At 41.4% G+C, this 22,556-nt stretch overlaps 1 protein-coding gene across 1 annotated transcript; it reads left to right on the forward strand.

Annotated features, from left to right (window-relative positions):
• The first annotated feature begins 6,010 nt into the window (after window positions 1-6,010).
• Window positions 6,011-13,565, forward strand: Shisa2 (shisa family member 2). The gene is made up of 2 exons (XM_047551886.1): window positions 6,011-7,499; window positions 11,331-13,565. The coding sequence occupies exons 1-2, from the start codon at window positions 7,166-7,168 to the stop codon at window positions 11,882-11,884; spliced, it is 888 nt and encodes a 295-aa protein (XP_047407842.1). The 5' UTR covers window positions 6,011-7,165; the 3' UTR covers window positions 11,885-13,565.
• Window positions 13,566-22,556: the final 8,991 nt, after the last annotated feature.

The raw sequence follows: 22,556 nt of genomic DNA on the forward strand, positions 1-22,556 counted from the left end.
AAAGCATAATATTTTCCTTCTAATTAGGTAATGAATGCTGACTAGTTGGAGACTCTCCAGATAACTGTTATATAAGAATTCACAATATGAAGCAAGTGTCCTGGATGCTGTAAAGCTGCAAAATGGTCCTAAAGACTTAACAAATCTTAAGGTGTTATTGGGATGTTAGCATTTTCAGGACATGGAATTTATTAACTGCTTTCCCGTTCATTTGAAAACACACAATGCAGAACATTCTCCTTTTATTTCTTCCTTTTGAGGAAATGCAGATGTGAGTTACTATCCAAGGTCTCTTTAAACAAACACAGAGTTTAATTCAATTGTTTCCTGAGAGATTGACTTCTTGCAAAAGCCAAAGAAAATCTTTTACTAATCCAAAAGGTACAAAAACTAAGGTTGAGACCATAAAACTGGAGGAGGAGTTGCGCTTGGTTTGGAAAAGTTAATGTGTTTGGATGGGGATAATTACTACCACTGTGAGACTGCACTGTGAATTCCATCATTCCCTTCCCTGCTAATGTAAGAAGCACAATGGTTCTTTTATCTTTTTATGTTTTTACCAGAAGACTGGTGAGACAACTTTGATAAAGGAAATTTTTATTTATATCAAATCTAAACACCCAGGATAAAAGGATCTTTTTTTTTTTTTTTTTTTTTTTTTTTTGATTCCTATGACTTGGGCATGAAAAACAATGGCCTTAATAATGAGGAATCTCAAGGAACCCAGGATCCGAAAGTGCCTTCTGAATCATCTTAAATAAAAAAAAATATGAAATTATCTTTAAGAAATCTAGTTTCTCATCCTGGATGTTAAACAGCATGGCTTCATATTCTCCAAGTAGTAAACATTTCTCCACCTCTTGCTCTTCAGGGACAAGACCCACCACACCCAGAAATTCCTCTCAGTCCTGGGAAGTACCCACAGGTTTCTCAAAGACATCTTCCTGGTGACCACCAAACTGAGCAGTTTCCTTGTCCTGGTTCTACCTCTCAAGGGTTCCTCCTTTCTGAAGGACAGAAACCCTGGTGACACGGACAGCACTGGCACCAACACTAGGTGCACCAATACTAGGTCCCCAAAGTGAAGGCTGCCAGGGCAGCACATGGGAGCCATCTTCACCCATGAGGCTGAGGCACCAGTCACTTTCTCAGGGACACATCCACGAAGCAGCTAGTTTCTTTTTCTTATCTTTTTTTCACTGCAGATCTCTCTCCTGCTATAGCCAAACTCTTGAGATTCAGAGATTTCTGAAGTAAAGTGTTTATCGAGCCATTACAGATGCTGGCCAGAAAGGAAGAACCATTCCTGGGACAAGTTCCTGGGTCCCCAGCGTCAGGGATAGGTAGCAGTTGGAAAAAATGTCTTCTGGACCAGAGCCAAAAACATTTTTTTTTTTTTTTTGGTGCTGGGGATCGAACCCAGGGCCTTGTGCTTACAAGGCAAGCACTCTACCGACTGAGCTATCTCCCCAACCCCCCAAAAACATTTTTTATAATGAAAATCTGGGAAGGGCTTTGGAATAGATGAAGATCCATAAGGAGAAATACTTGTTACTTCTGGGTTGGTTGTGTTGAAAGCAGGGTGCAGTGGCGTCTAGGGGTTTGTTATGGAATCTGAGTTACTTTAACATACATTCAAGACTATGAAGCAATCATTTTTTCTGCCTGAATTGGCTCATTTCCCCCACCTTTCCTACTATTTCAGCCCTTTGTAATTAAATCAAGGACTTCTCAGAGTTTTTCTCTTATCACACATTAAGTTCAAATATAGGTTTGGGGGTATGGGGCCGTGGGAGATTGTACAGCGGTCCCTGATTCTTGTTGAACCTGGTCTCGTCCCCGGTCTCTGTGGTCTGAACATATTAAATGGAAAATCCCATAAGTCAAAAATTCATATGTGTAAAATTGCATGCCGTTCTGAGTGGCATGATGGAATCTCACACTATCCCTCTCTGTGCAGCACAGAACTCCAATCATCCCTGTGTCCAGCATCTCCACAGAGTATACCCTACCTAGCCATTAGTCACATTGTAACCATCTTGGTAATCAGATAAGTTGTGTTACTACAGTGCTTATGTTTAAGCAGTTCTATCCTATTTTACAATAGCCCCATAGCACAAAAGTAGTGATGTTTTAATTCATTACAGTAGATTGTCATCAATGTATTATTTTATTATTATTGTTAATCTCTTACTGCACCTAATTTGTTAACTATTTTTCATAGATTTTTATGTGGGATCTGATGCCCTCTCTAGGTAGATAGCTGCAGAATTGAACTGAAGCAGAGGACACCATTGGTTTGGTGTAGGGGAAATAACTCCTGCACATCTGAGGTTGCAAAAGTATTTTGCATTGTACGTATAGGAGAAACTGAGTTTTTCTCCCTAGCCTCAGCATAGTAAAATATATATCACATAAAACATCTTATCAGTGACATTTGGTATATCCCCAATGTGTGTAACCATCACCACTATCTAGGTCCAGAACATTTGAAACCCTCCAAAAAGCCCCTATGGGGTTTATGGTAACATTCGCTTCCCCTTCTTCTTCCTTTCCCAGTACCAGGCAACCACAAACCTACCTACTATTTCTATGGATTGGCTTATTCTGGACACTTCAAATAATGGAATCATACAATATATGCCCTTTGTGTCTGGCTTCTTTTATTAGCACAATGTTTTCAAGGTTCTTCCATGTTGTAGCTGTATTCATGCTTCATTCCTTTTTATGGCCAAATAATATTCCCATTGTTTTGATATGTAATATTTTTTCTATTTATTCATCAGTTGACAGACATTTTGGTTGTTTCTACCTATGGTTATTGAGAACAGTGCGGCTATGAACATTTATATTTCTATATATGAACATTTGTTTTCAACTCTTTCAATTATATATACACCAAAGAGTGGAATTTCAGGATCATATAGTAGTTTATTTCCAACTTTTTGCAGAAATATCAAACTGTTTTGCACAGGAGTTGAACCATTTTGCATTCCTGCTAGCAATGTTTGAGAGTACCAACTTCTTTACTTCCTCACCAACACCATTTTCTATTAGTATTGCCATCCTGGTGGGAGCAAAGTGGTGTCTTCCGGTTTTGATTTGTATTTCACTAAAGATTGTGATAAAAATGAACATCTTTTCATGTGATTGGCAGCCTTTCTTTGCAGAAAAAAAAGAAAGGAAAAATATGAATGAGCAAAGTGAAAGCCATTCTCCCTAAACAGACTGCTGCTGATGGGTGTGCAGATAGCAAAAACCTTCTGATCTTGCTGAAGCTTGAAGAAAAACAAAGTAGAACTTGCAGCTTTTAGAACTGCATGCATGATTATCTCCATACAATTTGTATCAACTTTAGTTAGCAAAGTTATAACTACATTTCTTTAGCTATACAATTTTCAACTTGCTCTAGTGAAGAAAGGTATAGAGGACTGTTTTTAAATGATCAATTGTATTTTATTCATATATATGTACATACATATATAAACACAATGAAAGGCAAATGATGAAAATACAACTTTTAAAATCTATGGAATTCAACTTCTTACAAGTGGAGAAACACTTTCATATGAATTTAAATATATTTGGCAGACAACCTGACATTTAGTTTTGAGTATAATAAATTATTATTACTATTACCTGTGTGTTATGAGTATTATAGTTTCTCAGAAAAGACTAGTAAAATAGTTTAAACTGTCTGTTAAGGACATTGAGGAAATTTCTTTTTATTTCCTCTCAAGGAATGAGACCATCTTAATATCTTCCAGGAGCAGATCCCATACAGAAGTGCATAAGTAATTGTCAACTTATTTTGAAAAATTTCAACACAACATACTAAATACACAAAGAAAAATTAATAATAAGTCAGAGGAAGAGGCAGAGTCATGTAAGGGAACTCTGAGTGCTGGAGATGTTTACCATATGGAGTAGTAATGAAACAGGTCATCTTTCCTTAACTTTTAAGGAATAAAAGACAAAATAATAGGGCAAAAAAGGATGAATTTGCTAAAGTTCCATAGTTCCAAGTTCATCAACTATAAATTGTAGATTTTGGGGGGAAAATGATGGCACTATCAGGTTACCCAATCAATTCCAGTATGAAATTCTCAGTCATTTTTTTCTTCATAATTAATCTCTGACAAATTGTGGGTATTTTGGAGAAGAGGACGGATGGAGGGTATAGTTATAAGTACTGCATGTACTACGTACAAATCTTCTGCATCATTTATTTTTAAATAAAAACATTTAAAGTATTAGCCCTTGGAATACCACATAGATCAATTTAAGCTGCCATAGGAAAATGACATTTAACCATGTTGTGATTGGTGCTCAGCTCACAGGTAATCATAGGCTTCCTTCAGTGGACACCAGAGCTACCAGCAGTGTGGTGGGCAGACTTTGGAGTCAGGTAGAAGTAGGCAAGTTCAGGTGAATTGACACTCTCTATCCATATGAATGAGGAAAGTCAGCCTCACTAGTAAAATGGGAGCAGTAATTATGTCTTCTTTATGGGGTAGTTGTAAAGATTTAATGAAATCATGCATGTGAAATTCTTGGCACAATGCCTGGAACATAGTAAGCCCTCAATAAATGAGAGTTAACAGTATCTTCTAAGAAAATGACATATCTAAAAAATAAAGTCTCCCCTTGGCCTCTGCTGGCCTAATTTCAAGTCCCAGTCCTCTGGTGGTTTTTCTGGACTCTCCCCAAAGCTAACCCCTTATATGGACCTTAAACACCACTGCTCATAGTTTTTATCTTGCTTACCTTTGCTTATTCAAGTCTTTGTCTTTCTAATTTCTATGCTTTACCCCAGATACCTTAGGTTCCTTTGAAGTGATTAGCATTATATTTCTGACATTTTGGTGACTCCCTAGCACCCAACACAGAGCACTGTACATTTACAGTGCTTTGTTTATATTGGACTAATAATGCAACACTGAAATTTTGTTAACTTATTAGTTTAAGGAAAGTTAGGAAATAGCACATATAAAGTACATAATTGTATGTAGCTAAAAAATTAAACAAATTACCTGCAAGAAAATAAAGTGCAGTACTAGGAGAGAGATTTAGAGAAAAGAATAAGGCGTTAAGGAGAGGCAACTTGGGTAGGATTTATTCTTTGATTTGACTTTGTTGGGGTGAACAGACAATTACTAATGTTTGAAGCTTTCCATTAAGTGTCCAGTGGTTGTTTAAACCCAAGTTTCTTTGCTGTGAATAAAATTGCTTAGTATTCTGGGGTCGTAGACTTGCAAGGGACCTCAGTTCTCATCATATCCTCGACTCCATTTCACAGATGAAGAAACCGAGACCAGCAACACCCCAGGATTCTTTACTGGTAGGGCTGGGTCTAAGATTCAGATCCTCTGACTCCCTGACCTTGTGGGAAGGGGCATTAGCTCCTTTAAAAATAAGCGCGGTTGCTTTAATAGCATCGGCACCTGTTCTTCCAGCTTCCGCAAGACAGAAGCTATTAATTTTCTCTTTCATCAAAGCCGAATTTCTGGTGTGTTTGAACTTCGTTTTCTTCCAGGCTGCAACTGTCTAAACCGCTGAGGCCGAATGTTGGACGGAGGCACCTTTCTGCTGAAATCTGTTCAATCGCCACACCCAAATACAGAAAAAAAATAAAGTGACACAAATCATTCAAACGGTAGCCAAATCTGGGCTGTCTCTTAGTTCATGGGCGCTCCTTGTGGTGGAAACCTTGAGTCCACCCACATAGCTCAGGTGGGCGAACGCTGCCACCAACATCTGAGTGCTTCCTTCGGCAGGCCTGGGACCCTCCGCCAGGACATCAGCGACTGGAAGGTGAAAGACACAGGTCATCTGAAAGCCGACTTCATCATCTGCAAAACGGATAGTAGTTATAATCCTTTGGGAAGTTTTGAGAATCAAAGATATTCAACTAAGCTTGGTTTGCTTCTGTTATCGCCACTGTTGTTACTGTGCTAGCAAGGTTTGGATTGCTTAAATTGTTTTCTCCCGCGCCTATTCTTGCCAACCGCTGCCAGCCCCTGGCTACACCTTTCGTTGTCGGAAAGTGAAGGGCTGCCGGGCGCCTCCGGGCTTCCAGGGGCGGAGGGAAGCCCGCGCAGCACGCATGCGCACCAGGGAGTCCCTGGCCTCTTAAGAGCACAGCGCGGCGCGGCACCAAGTCGAGTCGGAGCTGGCCTGGCGCCGAGCGAGGCTAGTGTGAAGACGTTCGCGGCACTTGGCCTCCCCCGTACCCTCGAGGACAGAAACTTCCGTGGGAGGCTCCTGTCGGCGCTCACCTCCCGAAGGCGCACCAGCCAGAGGGAGAGGGAAAGCCGGACGGAGGCTGCCTGGCGCCCGGGGGATCGCGCTACAACCCAGGAGCCAGGAGAGCAGTTCGCTTGGACCCGCGCCCAGCAGCAGCCGCGGCGGCCGCCAGCCGGGCAGACTCTCGGGGTTGCAGCGGGAGGCGCTCCGGACCCTCTCCAGTGTCCTGGACGCTCCCGGGGCTGCGTGCGCTGGGAGGACTGACCCGTAAGAGGAGTGTGGGAGCCGCAACCCCGAGGACTACCGGGACGGCGCGGCCGAAGCCATGTGGACGGAGTTCGGAGCTGAGGAGACTGAGCGCAGCCGGCCGCTGCACTTGCTGCCCGGAGCCCTGCGCGCGCTGCCCGCTTTCTTTGCCTTTTCTGGCTGCCCGAGAGGTGAATAAAGAAGGGGAGACGCACCTCATTCGCGTACGGGATCCCCAGGCTTAAACCCTCGGGCAGTGACCTTGCTTTAGGTCTGCAGCGGAGTGCCCAGCGGTCATCGGCTCCAGTGAGCGTCCCCTCGGGGATGCACTGAGAGAGGGTCGGGTTGCGAGTGAAGCCTCCAGAGATTGAGGGACGGCAACGCCGGAGGCCCTCTGACTCTCCACCTCGAGAATTCCCAAACAGTGCCACTGTGAAGGCAAATCCTGGAGGGGACCTGGTCTCCTGGCTTGGGAAGGGAATGACTTAGGAGCCCCTAGCTCTACAGCCTGGCGTGGGCTGCTCCTGGAGGTCGCGGCAGAGGGGAGTGGCTTCTGTGGAAAGCGCCGCGGAAGGGACAGTCAGCTAGGAGTCCCGGGGTTCACGGGGGCCACAGTTCTCCGAGAATACTCTGCGTTATCTGAAGACTCTTCGCCTGCGCCCAGGGTGGTGCCATGTGGGGCGGACGCCACTCGTCCGCCGCCTCCTCCCGGAACACAGCTTCCCTCCTGCAGCTGCTGCTGGCCGCGCTGCTGGCGGCGGGGGCGCGGGCCAGCGGCGAGTACTGCCACGGCTGGCTGGACTCGCAGGGCGTCTGGCGGATAGGCTTCCAGTGCCCGGAGCGCTTCGACGGCGGCGACGCCACCATCTGCTGCGGCAGCTGCGCGTTGCGCTACTGCTGTTCTAGCGCTGAGGCGCGTCTGGACCAGGGCGGCTGTGACAACGACCGCCAGCAGGGCGCGGGTGAGCCTGGCCGGGCGGACAAAGACAGCCCCGATGGCTCGGCAGGTAGGGTGATCTGGGGCCCATAGCGATAGTGGAGGACGGTTGGCCTCACTGGAGGGCACCGACCAGGGACCTGGAGAGGGAAAAGGAGTTAGGAGCACTGATATTGCAGAAAGGGGACTTGATTCAGGAGGTGGAGCCTGTATTCTTTTCCATCCATTAATTTGTGCGAAATAGGGTACCAATCGGTTGCCCTAGGCCTCAGTTTCCCCGTTTGTCAACTAACAGGTGGCCAGGGTTAGATTTTCCAATTACACACCTAAGGCAATGTGGACCACAGACACATCCCAAATTCCTTCTGTCCAGGGTCCTTTGCCCCTCCCGTGTGACCTCTTTGCATAGGACTTAATATCTTGGGTATACACAAGGACACGGTGAGCGCATCCTTGAAGGCTGCTTCGAAGGAAGGCAACTCCTGGGGGCTTTCCAATGGGTGATGCATTTTACCAGACCTTAGAGGATTTAAACCCTCTGTACCTCTCTTCCTTTCCCTGGACCGACCTCTCTTTACTATATGGACTTGATAGGTGTGATATTGATGCTGTGTGCAACCTTGCTCTTTGTGTCTTTAATTTAAAAAAATAATATATATAATTATATATAATCATATATATATATATAGCCACATGCATGTATACACATGCACACGTATATGTATACATACACATATGTGTATGTGTGTATGTGTGTGTGTGTGTGTGTGTTTTAATTTCCAAAGCCAGATTTGGAAAATAAACAAACCTACAAAAGAATTTGATAGGTACATTTCCTCCACTCTTTGGAAGCCTTCCCAGACTGCCTCCCTGGAAGGTCTGCACCTATTTGCAAGAGAAAGAGTGTGTAGTTCGGGATTGGGGAGGGGTAGTAGAGTCAAATGGCAAGCTTGTCCCAGAGGGAGCATCTCTTTTTTCTGCAGTTGTGTTAATTAATTGACTTTATACCAGCACCCAGGATTAGAACTGCCTGGGCATTGACACCAAGTGGGTTCTGTGTTGGCCTGGTAAGAGGCAGCCCTTTTCAGTGCCATTCTCTTTGCAGTCAAGCGTTTTATTAGCATGCTACTCCTATAGTTGTGCTGCCTTGAATCTGAGGAGAGGAGTACAGGGTAATTCTAGAAAAGGTGTCATCTTAAAATGCAAGCTCAGCCTTGCAAAGTGTGTGGCCTCAGAATAAAGCCTGGAGAAATGAGCCAAAGCCCAAACTGCTACAAAAAGGTATCTGTTAAGTTGGGCCCATTAATGATCTCTAAAAAGTTGGGCTGACTTTGGACAGATCAGTAGGCATCACACTATTCCTGATGCTTGTGTTGCGCATGGGTGCCTTCTTCATTCCTCTTTTAAACTTTTTTCCTTAAAATCCTGTTTCTTTCACAGAGCCTCAGCAGTGGAGAAGGACGACCTGCCTAATTAAGCTTGTGGGGGGCGGGGGAAGTGGGGCTCATAGAAGCCCTGCATTCTTTACCCCTGTGTAGTTATTTACACTTCCAATTAAAAATCCTGGAAAGAGAACAGTTATTTCTCCCCAAAACTCATTATGTGGACTGAGACTGGTTTGAGCTAGTTTTTGCTATAGTGTTGGTGGTACACTATTATTATTTTTCTTTTACTATTATTTACCTACCTCTTGAGAACATATTTGGGACTGGTGTCTTAACGTAGAGAATGAAATGTTTATAGCATGTGTAGGAAAAAGTTGGGCATCAACTGCTCCAGCCCTGCACTGTTAGCCTGCAGTGATAGTGTAATAGAGTAGTACTGCTTCCTCAGGCAGGCTGGGCTGCACACTGTAGCAGTGTTCTGCCTAGGACACTATATATGCAGTGAAATCCAGGGAGATCTTCCACTGCCAGTCTTTGGCTAAATTACTTGAAAGTAGGTTTTATTTATAAGGTATTACTTCTCAATGATTCCAGGTGGTACTGGATTCTAAAAACATTGATTCCAGGAATACAACAACAGCCAAAGGAGCATAATTAAAAAACCCAGTGCTCTAAGGGACAGTTAAAAGGTATTTGCAGATCTGATTTCAGAGGTATGGACTTTTTCCTAAAATGTTGCCCATCTGATCCTGTGTTGGCACTGTGGTTGGTCAAGGCAAGACCCAGTACATTTTCCAATCAAATATGGAGGTCTGGGAGATGCAGCTAGTGGTAGAGTGCTTGCTTAGCATGTTCAAGGCCCTGGGTTCCATCCCTAGTGCCTGCAAAAGAAGGAAAAAAAAAGAAAAAAGAAGAAGTCAGGAAGATGGGACAGGAACATATCATAGAACATACCAGATTCTAAAACATGGGGTGGAATTCCACAGAAGTGGCTCAGATTTCTTCTGCAGGTTTCTCCTTCCTGTTTCTGCCGGCAACGGCCTACTTTCTAAAGTATCATCCCTGTGATTCCCAAAAGACTTTTTTTTTTTTTTTTTTAAGGAAATCATTTAAAAAATAGAATTCACTACTGGTTTTAAGTTTATATTTTTATATAAACTTAAAAGTTTATATTTTTATGGTTTCATTTTTAAGTTTATATTTTTATTTAAGTTTATATTTTATTTAAGTTTATATTTTTATATAAACTTAAAAGTTTATATTTTTATGGTTTCATTTTTCAAGAATAAAACCTAAATAAATGCTAAGTATGATAAGTGCCATCGCTGTTCTCTACAGACTTTCCTATAGTTCTTTGCACACCACCATCCAGCACCCTCCTCCTCCTTGCATGCCTCCTTGGCTCTTGGTGGGTGACTCCTTTGTGGAACAAATGGTTTATTGCTTCTAACATTTGATCTCGTATAACTTCCCTCACATCACAGTTCCATTACTAAGGGCAGGATGCCACACCCAAGGACCATCACTTCAACAGGCTGGAGTGTGTAGAAGTTTCTGCTTACTATTTTCGACTGACACATAGTCATTGTACATATTTATAGGGCACACGGTGATGTTTGATTCATGTGTAAATTGGGTAATGATCAATTCAGGGTAATTAGCTCCTTAAACTAATTTCTTTAGGATGAATTCATTAAAAAAATCACCTCTTCTAGCTATTTTGAGATATAAATTGCATTATTTTAAAACAGTACTTACCCTACATGGCACACCAGAGCTTATTCTTCCTATCTAACTGCAACTTTGTATCCATTGACCTGCCTTTCCATCCCCCTCTTCCTGCTACCCACCCTAGTCTCTGGAAACTGCTGGTCTACTTTCAGCTTCTAAGGGATGAACTGTTTAGATTTGTGGAGACTTTTAAACCCTTCCTTGACTTCTCATGCATTATACTTTTTTGGGGAACTGTAGTGGCTCAGAGTCTGAACTAAATTGTTGTTTATCTACCTATGAAAAAAGAACTTGCTAAAAAACAAAATGGCAAAAAGACATTTTCAAGGAATGTAAGAAATTTCCAGGGGTGGGGGAACAAAAGAAAGACTTAAGAAATTTGAACTCATTGTTACTTTGTACAGCCTACTAAGTCTACTAGGGCTGACTTAACTTAGGCAGTTCCATTATTGTGGGAAGGTTAGAATCAGCAATTTTAATACATTCTGTCCATGTTTTGCCAACTTGGGTATGTCTCAGTCATTATAATTGATGACTCTAACTGTAAATATTAACAGTTTCCCTTCTGAGAGCCAATCTGGCATGCTTATAGGGTCTGGCACCTCTCCTTGATACTCAGTAAAAGATGGTGCCTCTCATGTACTGCTATCATGAATAAACCAGTCCAGTCTAGGTCCCTTGATTCTGAATACCAGTGTTGCTCATTTATCGTTGCCACCACCAGTCACCCATTCTTATAGTAAATTCTTATAGTAAATCATAAATGTTCCTGTCCTTTTCTCCAGTCCCCATCTATGTGCCGTTCCTCATCGTCGGCTCTGTGTTTGTGGCCTTTATCATCTTGGGGTCCCTCGTGGCAGCCTGTTGCTGCAGATGTCTCCGGCCGAAGCAGGAGCCCCAGCAGAGCAGAGCCCCAGGGAGCAACCGCTTGATGGAGACCATCCCCATGATTCCCAGCGCCAGCACTTCCCGGGGGTCATCCTCTCGCCAGTCCAGCACAGCTGCCAGTTCCAGCTCCAGTGCCAACTCAGGGGCCCGGGCACCCCCAACAAGGTCACAGACCAACTGTTGCTTGCCAGAGGGGACTATGAACAATGTATATGTGAACATGCCCACAAATTTCTCTGTGCTGAACTGTCAGCAAGCCACCCAAATTGTGCCACATCAAGGGCAATACCTACATCCCCCGTATGTGGGGTACACAGTGCAACATGACTCTGTGCCTATGACACCTGTGCCACCTTTCATGGACGGCCTACAGCCTGGCTACAGGCAGATTCAGTCCTCCTTCCCCCACACCAGCAGTGAACAGAAGATGTACCCTGCGGTGACTGTATAGCTCGCAAGTCACTGACTGGATTCCTTTATAAGACAGAAAAACTGGGATGGATTCTCCAGATGGAAGCCTGTGCATGTCAGTGGTATTTATGGCACAGTTATTGTGCGTGGCTTTGTGTGCCCCCAAACTGTATGAGACATCTCTGAATTAGCATTTCTGGATGTGTTTCATCCCAGTGTATCAATTCATGATGGACAAATAACATCCGCTGGAGTTGCTGCCTGTGTTGTTGATGTGACAAATGCTTGAGCCCTTAAGTGCCCTTGAGGTGTGGTGTCAGAAGAATTTTGTACACTGATGGATTAAGGGATTTTATTATTTCATCATTATCATTTCTTTTTGTTATTGTTGAGTTTTAACTGTACAAAAGCAGAATGCTTACCTCCCTTTTACCTGGGTCATTTTTTATAAGCATCTAAGTTTGAAGGGAAGACATAATACAATTATTATAAAAAGAAACCAGTTTGAACTCAATGAGATTAGTCATCAATCTCAGTATTTCATAGGCACATCTTATTTCATTGTAAAAAGATATATCTATTTTGTCTATTTTTTGTGCTCTTTTCCCCCCTATTTTGTGCTTTCTTTTACCTTGTGTAGAGATCTTATTACCAAATGATTTTCCACATTATAAAGAGACTGAAAGAAATTGTATAGTTACTTAACAAATGAGGATATTTCAGAACTCTGGGATTATTTTAATCTTGAAGTACTGGGTGGTATAGTAATGAAACCATTCATCCCTTTCTTGATGGTATCTCAGTTTTCTGACTTTACTATGACATCCAAGAAGTAATTGGATTTTTAAAAATTCTGAAATCATAAAATTATCACCTGCTACTTCTCTGTGTTGCTTTTAATTTTGCCATGCAGTATGACTTGGCACTTCATTCTGCTTGATTTTCAGATCCCCTTGTCTATGTAGCAGCGAGGGCATAGTTATAAATGAACATCAGTATTTCTGCCTAGATCTGATAAAACATTTTTTTGTTTTAATCATAAAAATTCAAAGAAATATTTTACAAAGATACTTGGTACATTTTCTCAGCTATAACCCGAGACATGGGGTGAAATTTAAACCTCAGACATGAATTACTTTGCAAATTGTAAGACTTTTATACTCTTGTTAGCAAAATAGCATATTTTTCAAGGAGTAAGTACTATTAAATCAAGAGAAAAACTCTTCAAAGACCCTTTCTTCCCCTACAGTTAGTTCTTATTTTTCTCTTTCTCAGGCCTCAGTAAGCACTATATTCATTGCCAATGTTTTAAATTACCAAATTCAAGTGAATTTATTTGTGTGTTACTTACTTATTAAAAATTTTAAGTATATGCAAATAAATTTTCAACTGCTAGTTAAACAAAGATTTGTAATTAAACAAATCGTTGTAAGGTGTGGTCTTTTATGCATTTATATCTGTGGCTACCTGTCATCTATTCTGTCATCTCTCTATCTCATGACTGAATAATGTTAAGCCATTATTGGCAATTGGTTTCAGTAAAGATACTCAGTCATAATTTTTTAATAACCAAAGGTAGGGGAAAATCATTTTACTTATTAATAAATATTTTATGGTGTGAATTTCTAGGGGAGTTTGTTGTTTTATTAAAGTTTTCATTGTACTTGGTGATTTTTCAGATGTTCTAGTAAATCTGTTAATAAAATATAATTTCTAAAAATTATAAATATTGCTTTGTAGACCAAGAACCTACTTTTAAAAATAATCAGTATGTAGGAAGTTTAATTGCATGTTCTTTATGAGTCAGTGAGTATCATTTTACATATTCTGTGGGAAATGTTGTCCACACAAAAGATGCAGTTCTTTTGGGATCATGATGTCATCAAGCTCACTTGTATTCCTAATATTGTTTTCAACAGAGAATTCCTGCTTACCTAAGGAAGTAAAATTCTTAGAAGAAAAGGACCTTAGAACTCATTCACTATAGGGCTTGGTGAACTTTTTCAGTGAAAAGCCAGAGAGTAAATATATTAGGCTTTTAGCAGTCATTCAACTTCAGTAACAGCACAAATGCAGCTATAGATGATACATAAATAAATAGGAAAGGCTGAACTCCAATAACACTTTGTTTATAGACACTGAAATTTGAATGTCATGGAATTGTCATATGTCATAAAGATAATTTATAAAACATTTCCCCAGCCAGTTCAAAAGGTAAAACCCCTTCTAAACTCCAGAGATTTAAAAAAGCAGGCAGTTAGCTATATTTGGCCCATGGACTATATAGATGGCCAGTCTTTAAGCTAACACCTTTCCCTTACTGGATAAAGGAGTCACCTTTGTGATGTTCTTGGCAGGCTTTTAAATTTTCTATTATTTTTCAATTTTGGTTGGGAATTAAACCCAGGATGCTTAAACCACTGAGCCACATCCTCAGGTTTTTTTTTTTTCTTTTTCATTTTAAGACAGGGTCTTGCTAAATTGCTTAGGGCCTTTCTAAATTACTAAGGTTGGCTTTGAACTTGTGATCCTCCTGTCTCAACTTCCCAAGCCACTGGGATTATAGGCCTGTGCACTGTGCTCAGCTTGGCAGACTTTTTAAAACAGAGGGGTGGGCAGTACATGCTACTCTTATACAAGATTGTCTGCTTTTTCCTCCTTTTCCTGTGTGATTAAAGTGAAAGTACACTTTAATAAATTAAATAAGTTTTTTCCATTCAGTGAATACTACTGGGTCTTTCCAAACATAAAGCATCATGAGAATTAATCTCAGAATTTTTCAATTTTGGTAAGAACCAGAGAAATTTGGCAAAATAGTAGTTCAAATGCCTGGATTCAATGTATCTTCCTTGCTCTCATAAAATATCAAAAATCTGAACTTAAAAGATATAATTTACACTCAAATAGTTTGCAGTCGGTGGAAAACTAGTTTGTTGCTGCACGTTTTCTGAGGTATCTAAACCTTTACAGTTAGTTCATGATAGTTCCAGGGTAATCTCTCTGCTTTTAGAAGAGAAAAATCAGACCTTTGATTGCAAGAAGGAAACTCTTTGTGTCTACTGAAGAGTGGAAATTGCAAATCATTTCTACTGCAGAAGAAAATTCAAATATACCCTCTCTCAAGCTGGGGATGTGGCTCAATGTAAGAGCACTTGCTGAGTATGCTGGAGGTTCTGGATACATCCCCAGCACTGCAAAAGATAAATAAATTGAATAATGCTATCAACATACAAAGTAGTGAGAAGACCACTAAGACAAATGTGGCTGAGCATTTTCACTCTGCAACAGGCATTTTTCATAGCCTTCCCATTCTAAGTTTCTACAAGCTTAACTAATGCTCTATTTTATCTATTAAATTTATCTAGAGCTCATTTCATTCAAGATTGCACAGTTTTACTTCATGAGTTCTGTGATCTATACTTGCCTTTCTGTGGGTTGTGGGTTTCCTTCAGAAACCCTGAGGAAATCCTAAATGTTAGAACAAGGTTTATGATGCCAGGCTTGGGGATGTAGCTCCATGGCAGATCTCTTGCCTAGCATGCATGAATGCTTGAGGCTCTGTGCTTGATACCACACATACGACACACACAAAGGTTCATGATGCCAGTCAAGGCAGATGTTCACAAATGGACTGAACTGCAGAGAAGGTTTGCATGGTGTTCCACACTGAGATAGAAAAGAAATTGGAACAATATGTTCTTTTCTCAGGCTGACTCCTACCTAGTAATAGTGCAGTGATCTTTTGCTTATAGTGTGAGTATCCCTACCACACATATTCTTGGTGATTCACTAAATTGGGTTAGCAGATTAATAAACAGCATGTTTGCTTTTAGTTGATTGAACTTCCTAAATGCTAAAAGGAATAAATTTTAGACTTTAGAATTGCTACTTCCATTAAGTCAATCTGTTTTCCCCCCGATTAGTCAGAATAGCCTCATTAAAATATGTGATGTGTATTTTACCACCATTTTACTACCCTGGGCAGCTCTCTGTGACTGCCACATGCATGAGGAACTTGTTGGAATCTGGGGAGAGGGGTGACAATGGGTAGACAGAAATTAGACTGACCCTGTCAGTCATTAGGAGAGACCACAATCTTGGCATGTGCTTGCCAGTCCTTCAGGACTTCCCTAGATTACTGCTGAGTAAATGATGTATTTGTAGGAATAGCTTGATGCATTTTTAAAAATGTGATGATTTCCTTGTGCTTATTTCTCTTGCTTTTTAAGCAAGAGGAATCTCAGGGAACAAAGTGGGTAGTGACACTAAGCCTAACAGGAAAGCATGAGACACTGTGGGTCCTGCCAGGGAGCCCTGAGAGTGGGGCTGGGCCTGGCCCCTGGGCAACACAGTCTGGTATTCAACTTTTAGAGAACCTTGCATGTTTAAAAGAGGCAGCTCAAGTAGTCGAAGGAGGAGTGAAGCAGTTGTGCACCGGAAACAGCCTTCCTCCTCACTCCATCTCAGTACTTGTCTTCCGCTAGAGCCAAAGAACGTTTTCCCCATTCATTCCCTCCCTAGCACCCTGCCAGAAATCAATCAGCATTTCTTTGCCTTTTGAAACTTTTTTCTTAATTAACTGAAAGCGTAGATATTACCGTGATTCAAGTGTCTTCCAGTGGCTAAGTAAAAGATGATGGAAGAAGTTATTAACTCTTTTCTGAAAAATTACAGCACTAGACTCAGTGAATTTGTTTTAGTGTGTAGATTTGCTTTTGCTTTTCTTTGCTCTGTTCTTCTGTATAGAATCATTGATCAGTGGATAATGGAAGACTTACACCCTAGGAAAACCCTCCCTTACTTCTGTTAAAGATGTTAGGTACTTTTGTATACTACTTATAACCCTACACCACCATGATAGAATAACTTTGAGAAAAAGGTATAAATTTTTGAGTAGGGATTTGGTTCTGAGGGTCATGTTGTCACTTACAGTTAAATATTCAGAATGTCTTCAGTGTTCATACCCATAATTGAAGGACCTAGATCTAAATCAATATAAGAAACTAAAACTTAGTGCTCCTTTATATTTCTAAATAAAAGATGATAAAGGGGTAAAAAGTTTATGGTGGCCTTAAGACCGATTTTAAACATAAAAACTTGCATTTTAACTTCAACCATCTTGAAGTATAGGTCATTTAGAAAAATCACACCTTATACGACACATTATTACTCAGGAGACTGAACAGCTGTAGACCACTGATTGCCATCTGCAACCTGTATATAAAATTGCCATGTGTGTGTATGCATAAATGTGCAGAATGATAACAGGGAAATTTAAAGCAGATCGAACTTATTATCTGGGGCTAGCACATTCAGGACTGTGAGTTTGTTTGCAGTGCTCAGTTTTGCTTTTCTCAGCTGTAGTTTTTTCTGTAGAACCTCCTCTGGATGAAGTAGACCCAAGTTAGAACCCATTTCTACCATTTGTGGTGTGGCCTCTGATGAGGGTTTGTGTCTCTGAACCTGAGTTTTCTGTTAAAGGGAACTAATAATACCCATCTCCAAGGGTTGGTGTGAGGACAAAGGATATTCGATAGCACAACACCAGAGCATCCAGTGGGTTTTTACAGTAAACATACAATTTAACTTCTTTTCAGACATTTTAATCTATCCAGTGTAGAGAAGTACATCCTTAGAACTAGCTTAGGAGATTTTTCTTATTTTTTGTTCCAATAACAAATCTATAGCATTTTATTTTACCTGGGTTAGTCTCAATTTCTTGTTTTTAAGTGCCTAGGAGACTTGTACAGAATTGACCTTTTCTGTCCCTTGAATCAATATCCCTCTTTGTGATGCCCCAAGTGGTCCTGTCTGGCTTCTCTGCACTGTGGCTTTGTAAATCCACAAGGTTTCTCTCATCCCTGTGTCTCTGTGAATCTTGGCTATTCCTCCATCGTCTTTCTAGTCTGCCATTTGGCATCTGCCTGACCTGCTCAGGGTTCAGTCAAGAATACAGACTGAGGGCTGTGGATGTGGCTCAGTGGTACAGCACTGGCCTAGCATGAGAAAGGCCATCCGTTTCCTCTCCAGCAATGGGAAAAAATTATGAGTACACACACACACAGACACACACACACTCACATTATATTTTATTTTTAATTAATTTCACTTTTTGAATAACATTGAATCATTTTACTTTAATTTTCTGTGCAATTCATAAAAACCTACACACAACAAAGCACATGCTGTTAGATGCCTAGCTCAATAAACTATCACCCAGGGTAAGAGAGAGGAAAAATCCAGTTGAGGGGCTGGGGAGATAGCTCAGTCGGTAGAGTGCTTGTCTTGCAAGCACAAAGCCCTGGGTTCGATCCCCAGCACCCCCCCCAAAAAAAAAAAAATCCAGTTGATCGCTCCCTTCAAAGATAAGTGCTCCACCTCCATTGATTAGTTCTGCCTGGTTTTGAACTCACAGTGGTTTTGGGCTCACACAGTAAGTATTGTTTTGTATTCAGCTTTCTTCATTTCACATTAAGACCATTGTTGGATGGAGCAGTGGTCTGTTCCTTTTTAATTGCTGGGTCGTATTCCCATGTAGGACTATATCCTAATTATTTAACCGCTCTACTCTTGATGGACTTGGTGTTATTTTTTGTTTTGTGCTATTGGGAACATCTTTAAAGCTGCCTCCAGGTGAACATAAGCACTTGGTTCTCCCAGGTGGCATTACAAGAATGGACTTTCTGTGTTATAGGATGTATATATATTTGCCTTGGTAGGTCCGACCATAGTCACACAGTTGTTTCAACAAAAAGAAAATTTGCATAAGAGATTGGCTTAAGGTAGGCAGAGTGACTCACTCTAGTAGTCCCAGTTACTTGGGAACTCAGGCAGGACAATCCCTTGAGCCAGGAAGTTTAGGAACAGCTTGGGCAACATAGGGAAATCCCATCCCATTAAAAAAAAAAAGGACAAAGAAGTTGGTGTTGGAGAACTGAAACAGCAAAAGGTGACAGTGAAATGACACAGAGTACTCAAAACATGAGCCACTGGGGGTGTTAGAATGTAGAAACTTGAAGGAATGGCCCTGCCCTGATCCGGAAGAAGTGCCTGGTCACTGGTGCTTGTGCTCCAAGGAGACACAGTGAGGTTGGTTCTGGAAACATGAAAGAAATAAAAAAATAACAAATAAATAAGAAAGGAAGGAAGGAAGTGAGGAAAGAAAGGAAGGACGGACAGTCACATCTCAAGGGCTGTGAAGATGGAAGCTGGAAGCGGGAACAGCACAAATCACACTAACTGGACACAGCAAGAGCAAACCCAGCTCCCTCCTCCCTCTACTGCCCCCTATGGGTAGAGCTTAGCATGCCGCCATCAGGTACAGTGGAACCAGGCACTGCAAGGTGCCTGTTCCTGCTCAAAGCCCAGCCTATGTGGAAGGGGCTGGAAGTCAGTAACCGGGGCAATTCAAGAGCTGGCTGTTTTGTGGCTGATTAGTCCTAGTGGTTTTCCTCATCATTCTGACTTGTGTGTTACATGAGTGTTTATTGCCTTACTTTTAAGTATGTACAAAAGTCAAAGATTGAACTTAAAACTGTTCATACGTTCACTTTAATGCCAAGATAAAATGAAATATTCCACCAGGATGGAGTTTGACAGGACTCCCTAGACAGCAGTTTCGGGTAGTGCAGACACCTTTGTCAAGGCACTCTTTAGAAGGACATCTGGAGGCAAAGCCCAGGCTTTGGAGGACATGAGAGTTGGATTGAAATACATCTTCCATCTGTGACAAGTGTGTCAACATTCAGGAGGCCTCTCCTAGCTTCAGTTGGTTAAAATGGGACTCACAGTCACCCTTGCACAGAGATGTACAAATAAAGTGAGCACAGTGCCTGTTCCCACAGCATCCACCTAATATGGCACTGCTTTTATAGGCTCCTTTCCAAGGACTCTGTTTTTAGGCAAATGGTGGAATTTTTTTTTTTTTTTTTTTGGTTAAACTTTAAAGCATTTTTCAAACCTCACTAGCCACATTCTAGTGTTGTTCCTCTGTTCTGCAGTTTGGATCTAGAATATCACTCAAAAGCCCATGTATTAAAAGCTTAATCTCCAGCTTGGTGTTGTTGGGAGGCAGTGTAAACATTAAGAGGTGGGGCTTAGTGGGAGGTCTTCTGGTCATTGGGGGGTGCCCTTGAAAGGGATATTGGGACCCCAGCCCCTTCTCTTCCTCTCTCTTTTTGGCCATGAGGTAAAGTGCTAACTTTGTCACGTGCTCCCTGCCGTCATGTACCACCTTGCTATAGGCCACAAAGCACCAGGCCTACCAACCATGGACTAAAACTTCTGAAAAAATGAGCCTAAATAAACCTTTCCTCTTCTTCATAAGTCGATTATCTCAGGTGACTGTTATAGTGAGTGAAAGCTAATTGACACGCTCTGTTTTCATGGAAAGCAATCCTTAGAAAGCTGGCTGCAGGATTTTTATAGCTCATTCTAATCTATCCACAGATTCAACCAGATACCTGGAATAGTATTCTATTTATAATTCAAGTTTGTACTAAAGAAATTAGAAACATTGGGGGGAAAAGGAAATCAATCTTCAGGAATGAGAGGCAGTATGGATGGATAGTCCTGCTCTGTGCTTCTCCCACATATGCTGGGAATTATTTCCCCTTTGTCCCCCATTTCCATAGCACCTGTTGGTGCCCTTATGTCATTCTGCCTGGTACTTATTTAATGGTATACCTGTACCCTTAAAGGTATGTACCTTGAGGATAGAAAGCAAGATATCTTCTTCTATAAAGAACTCCTCAACCTCTAGTACCTGCTGACATACAGTATTTGTGGAAGTAGAAAAAAATATTTGGACATAAAGATTTTAAGTATTTCAAAAGGAATTTCAAAACCAGATTCCTTGGACATGTAAGACAATATTTATTTAAGTATAGCATCTAATATTAGTAGGCATTGCATAATAGCATATAGGCTTTTCTTCAATTTTGAAACTTTTCAAATACCCTATCAGCCCTTTATTCTGGGACCCTTTCTAAAGTGACCTTTGCGCAAATAATATTTGCTGCTTCTGTCTAGATTTTAGTCATTGGTTGACTGTAAACATTTGGACTGACAGAACCAAGTGAGGATTGTGAATGTTTAAAATCACCAGAACCATCCCCAGTCTAATTTCTCCCAATATGAAGTTGTAAAACTAAGCATAATCTTGAGTAAATTTTTTTCCAGTTGGTATTACTGAGTTTTATTTCCTCTTTTTAACTAGTGCAGTATTTCTATATACTCTTCTTGGAGTATCTAAGATCAGTATTCGTTCAGCAAACATTTATTGAACCTCATCAGAAACTCATAGATTCAGCAACTTTTTTCCAATGTGGCTGTTAGGAAAAATCACTTGACTGATGGCTTTTGAGCCCATGTCCATTTCTATGATTAGTAAAAACTGAGTTGGTGGTGTTGGAACCTCTTAAGCAACCTTGGAGTGTACTGCAATATAGTGCTGTCCTATATGTGTGTATGGCCTTGCTTTTCATACAGTGGAATGCAGAGCAAGGTGCTGTCTATGGACATCATCCACAGGGATAGTCGTTTCCCAAAATGCTGGCACACTGCTACATGCAGCTTGGCTATGCACTCCCAGATCAGCAGAGCAGAGTCCCTTAGGCATTTAATAGAGTGAGAGTGAGGCCTGTGTTTTATTGCATCCTGCATCTTATGGATTGGGAAGCTGCTGCAAAACCTGGTCTTAATTTAATGTTTACTGTCACCATCATTGATAATGCACCAGTGAAACCTTTCAGGATTTAACTTTACAAGACCTTTTCCATCTGTTACCTCAGCCTGATGCAACTTTTCCCTTTTCATTGAGTCCTCTTGTCTCCCCCACCTTAGTGTTTTATACACCCATCATTTATCACATTTTTGTAGAATAAAAATGGTCACAATTTTTTTGAAACTCCTTCTGTGGAGAAGTAGAGGTGTTGGCCTCTCCTTCTGAGCCTGGGTATATTTTGAGGTTCTGTACCAATACAGTTTTGGAAAGTGATCCTGTGCCTGTTTCTGGGTCCAGGCATTAAAATCTGGCAGCTTCTTAATTCTGTCATTTGGAACAGTCTTAAAGCCCTCAACTGCTGCTTACAGCATCCAGTTACCCTGAGGCCACCGTGGAGGAAAGACAATGTGAAGAAGCCATCAGGAGAGGCCCTAAGATTAAAGAGATGAGAGATGAAGATGCCCAGACAACCTGTGTGGTACATACTCAGATTGCTGCAACAGAATGCCATGGTCCGGAGAGCTTGACCAATAAATACTCATTTCTCATGGCTCTGAAGCCTGGGAGTCCAAGGTCAGGGAGCCAGCATGGTGGGTTCTGGTGAGGCACTTTTCCTGGTTTGCAGATGGGGCCTTCTCTCTTTTCACAAGGACACTAATCCCATCAGGGTTTCAGCACTGAAAACAGACCTAACATAAGACAATGGAGCTCTCAGACTTCATGGAGCAGGGGTGGGTCCAACCTCTGAGCCCTATCTCAAAGGCAGATTTATAAGAAAAGTAAATGATTCCTTTTTTTTTAAATTGAGGTAAAATATACTGTATTAGTCTGTCTTCTGTTGCAAATAATACACTATCACCAACTGGGAAAGTGATAAAGAAAGGAGGTTTATTTTGGCTCATGGATCTGGAGGTGCAAGATTGAAGGCATTGCCTGGTGATGGTCTTTGTGTTGGCAGAGTCCTGAGGGGGTGCGGAGCATTGTATGG

Source organism: Sciurus carolinensis, chromosome 5 (genome assembly GCF_902686445.1).
Source record: "Sciurus carolinensis chromosome 5, mSciCar1.2, whole genome shotgun sequence".
NCBI classification, from domain to species: domain Eukaryota; kingdom Metazoa; phylum Chordata; class Mammalia; order Rodentia; family Sciuridae; genus Sciurus; species Sciurus carolinensis.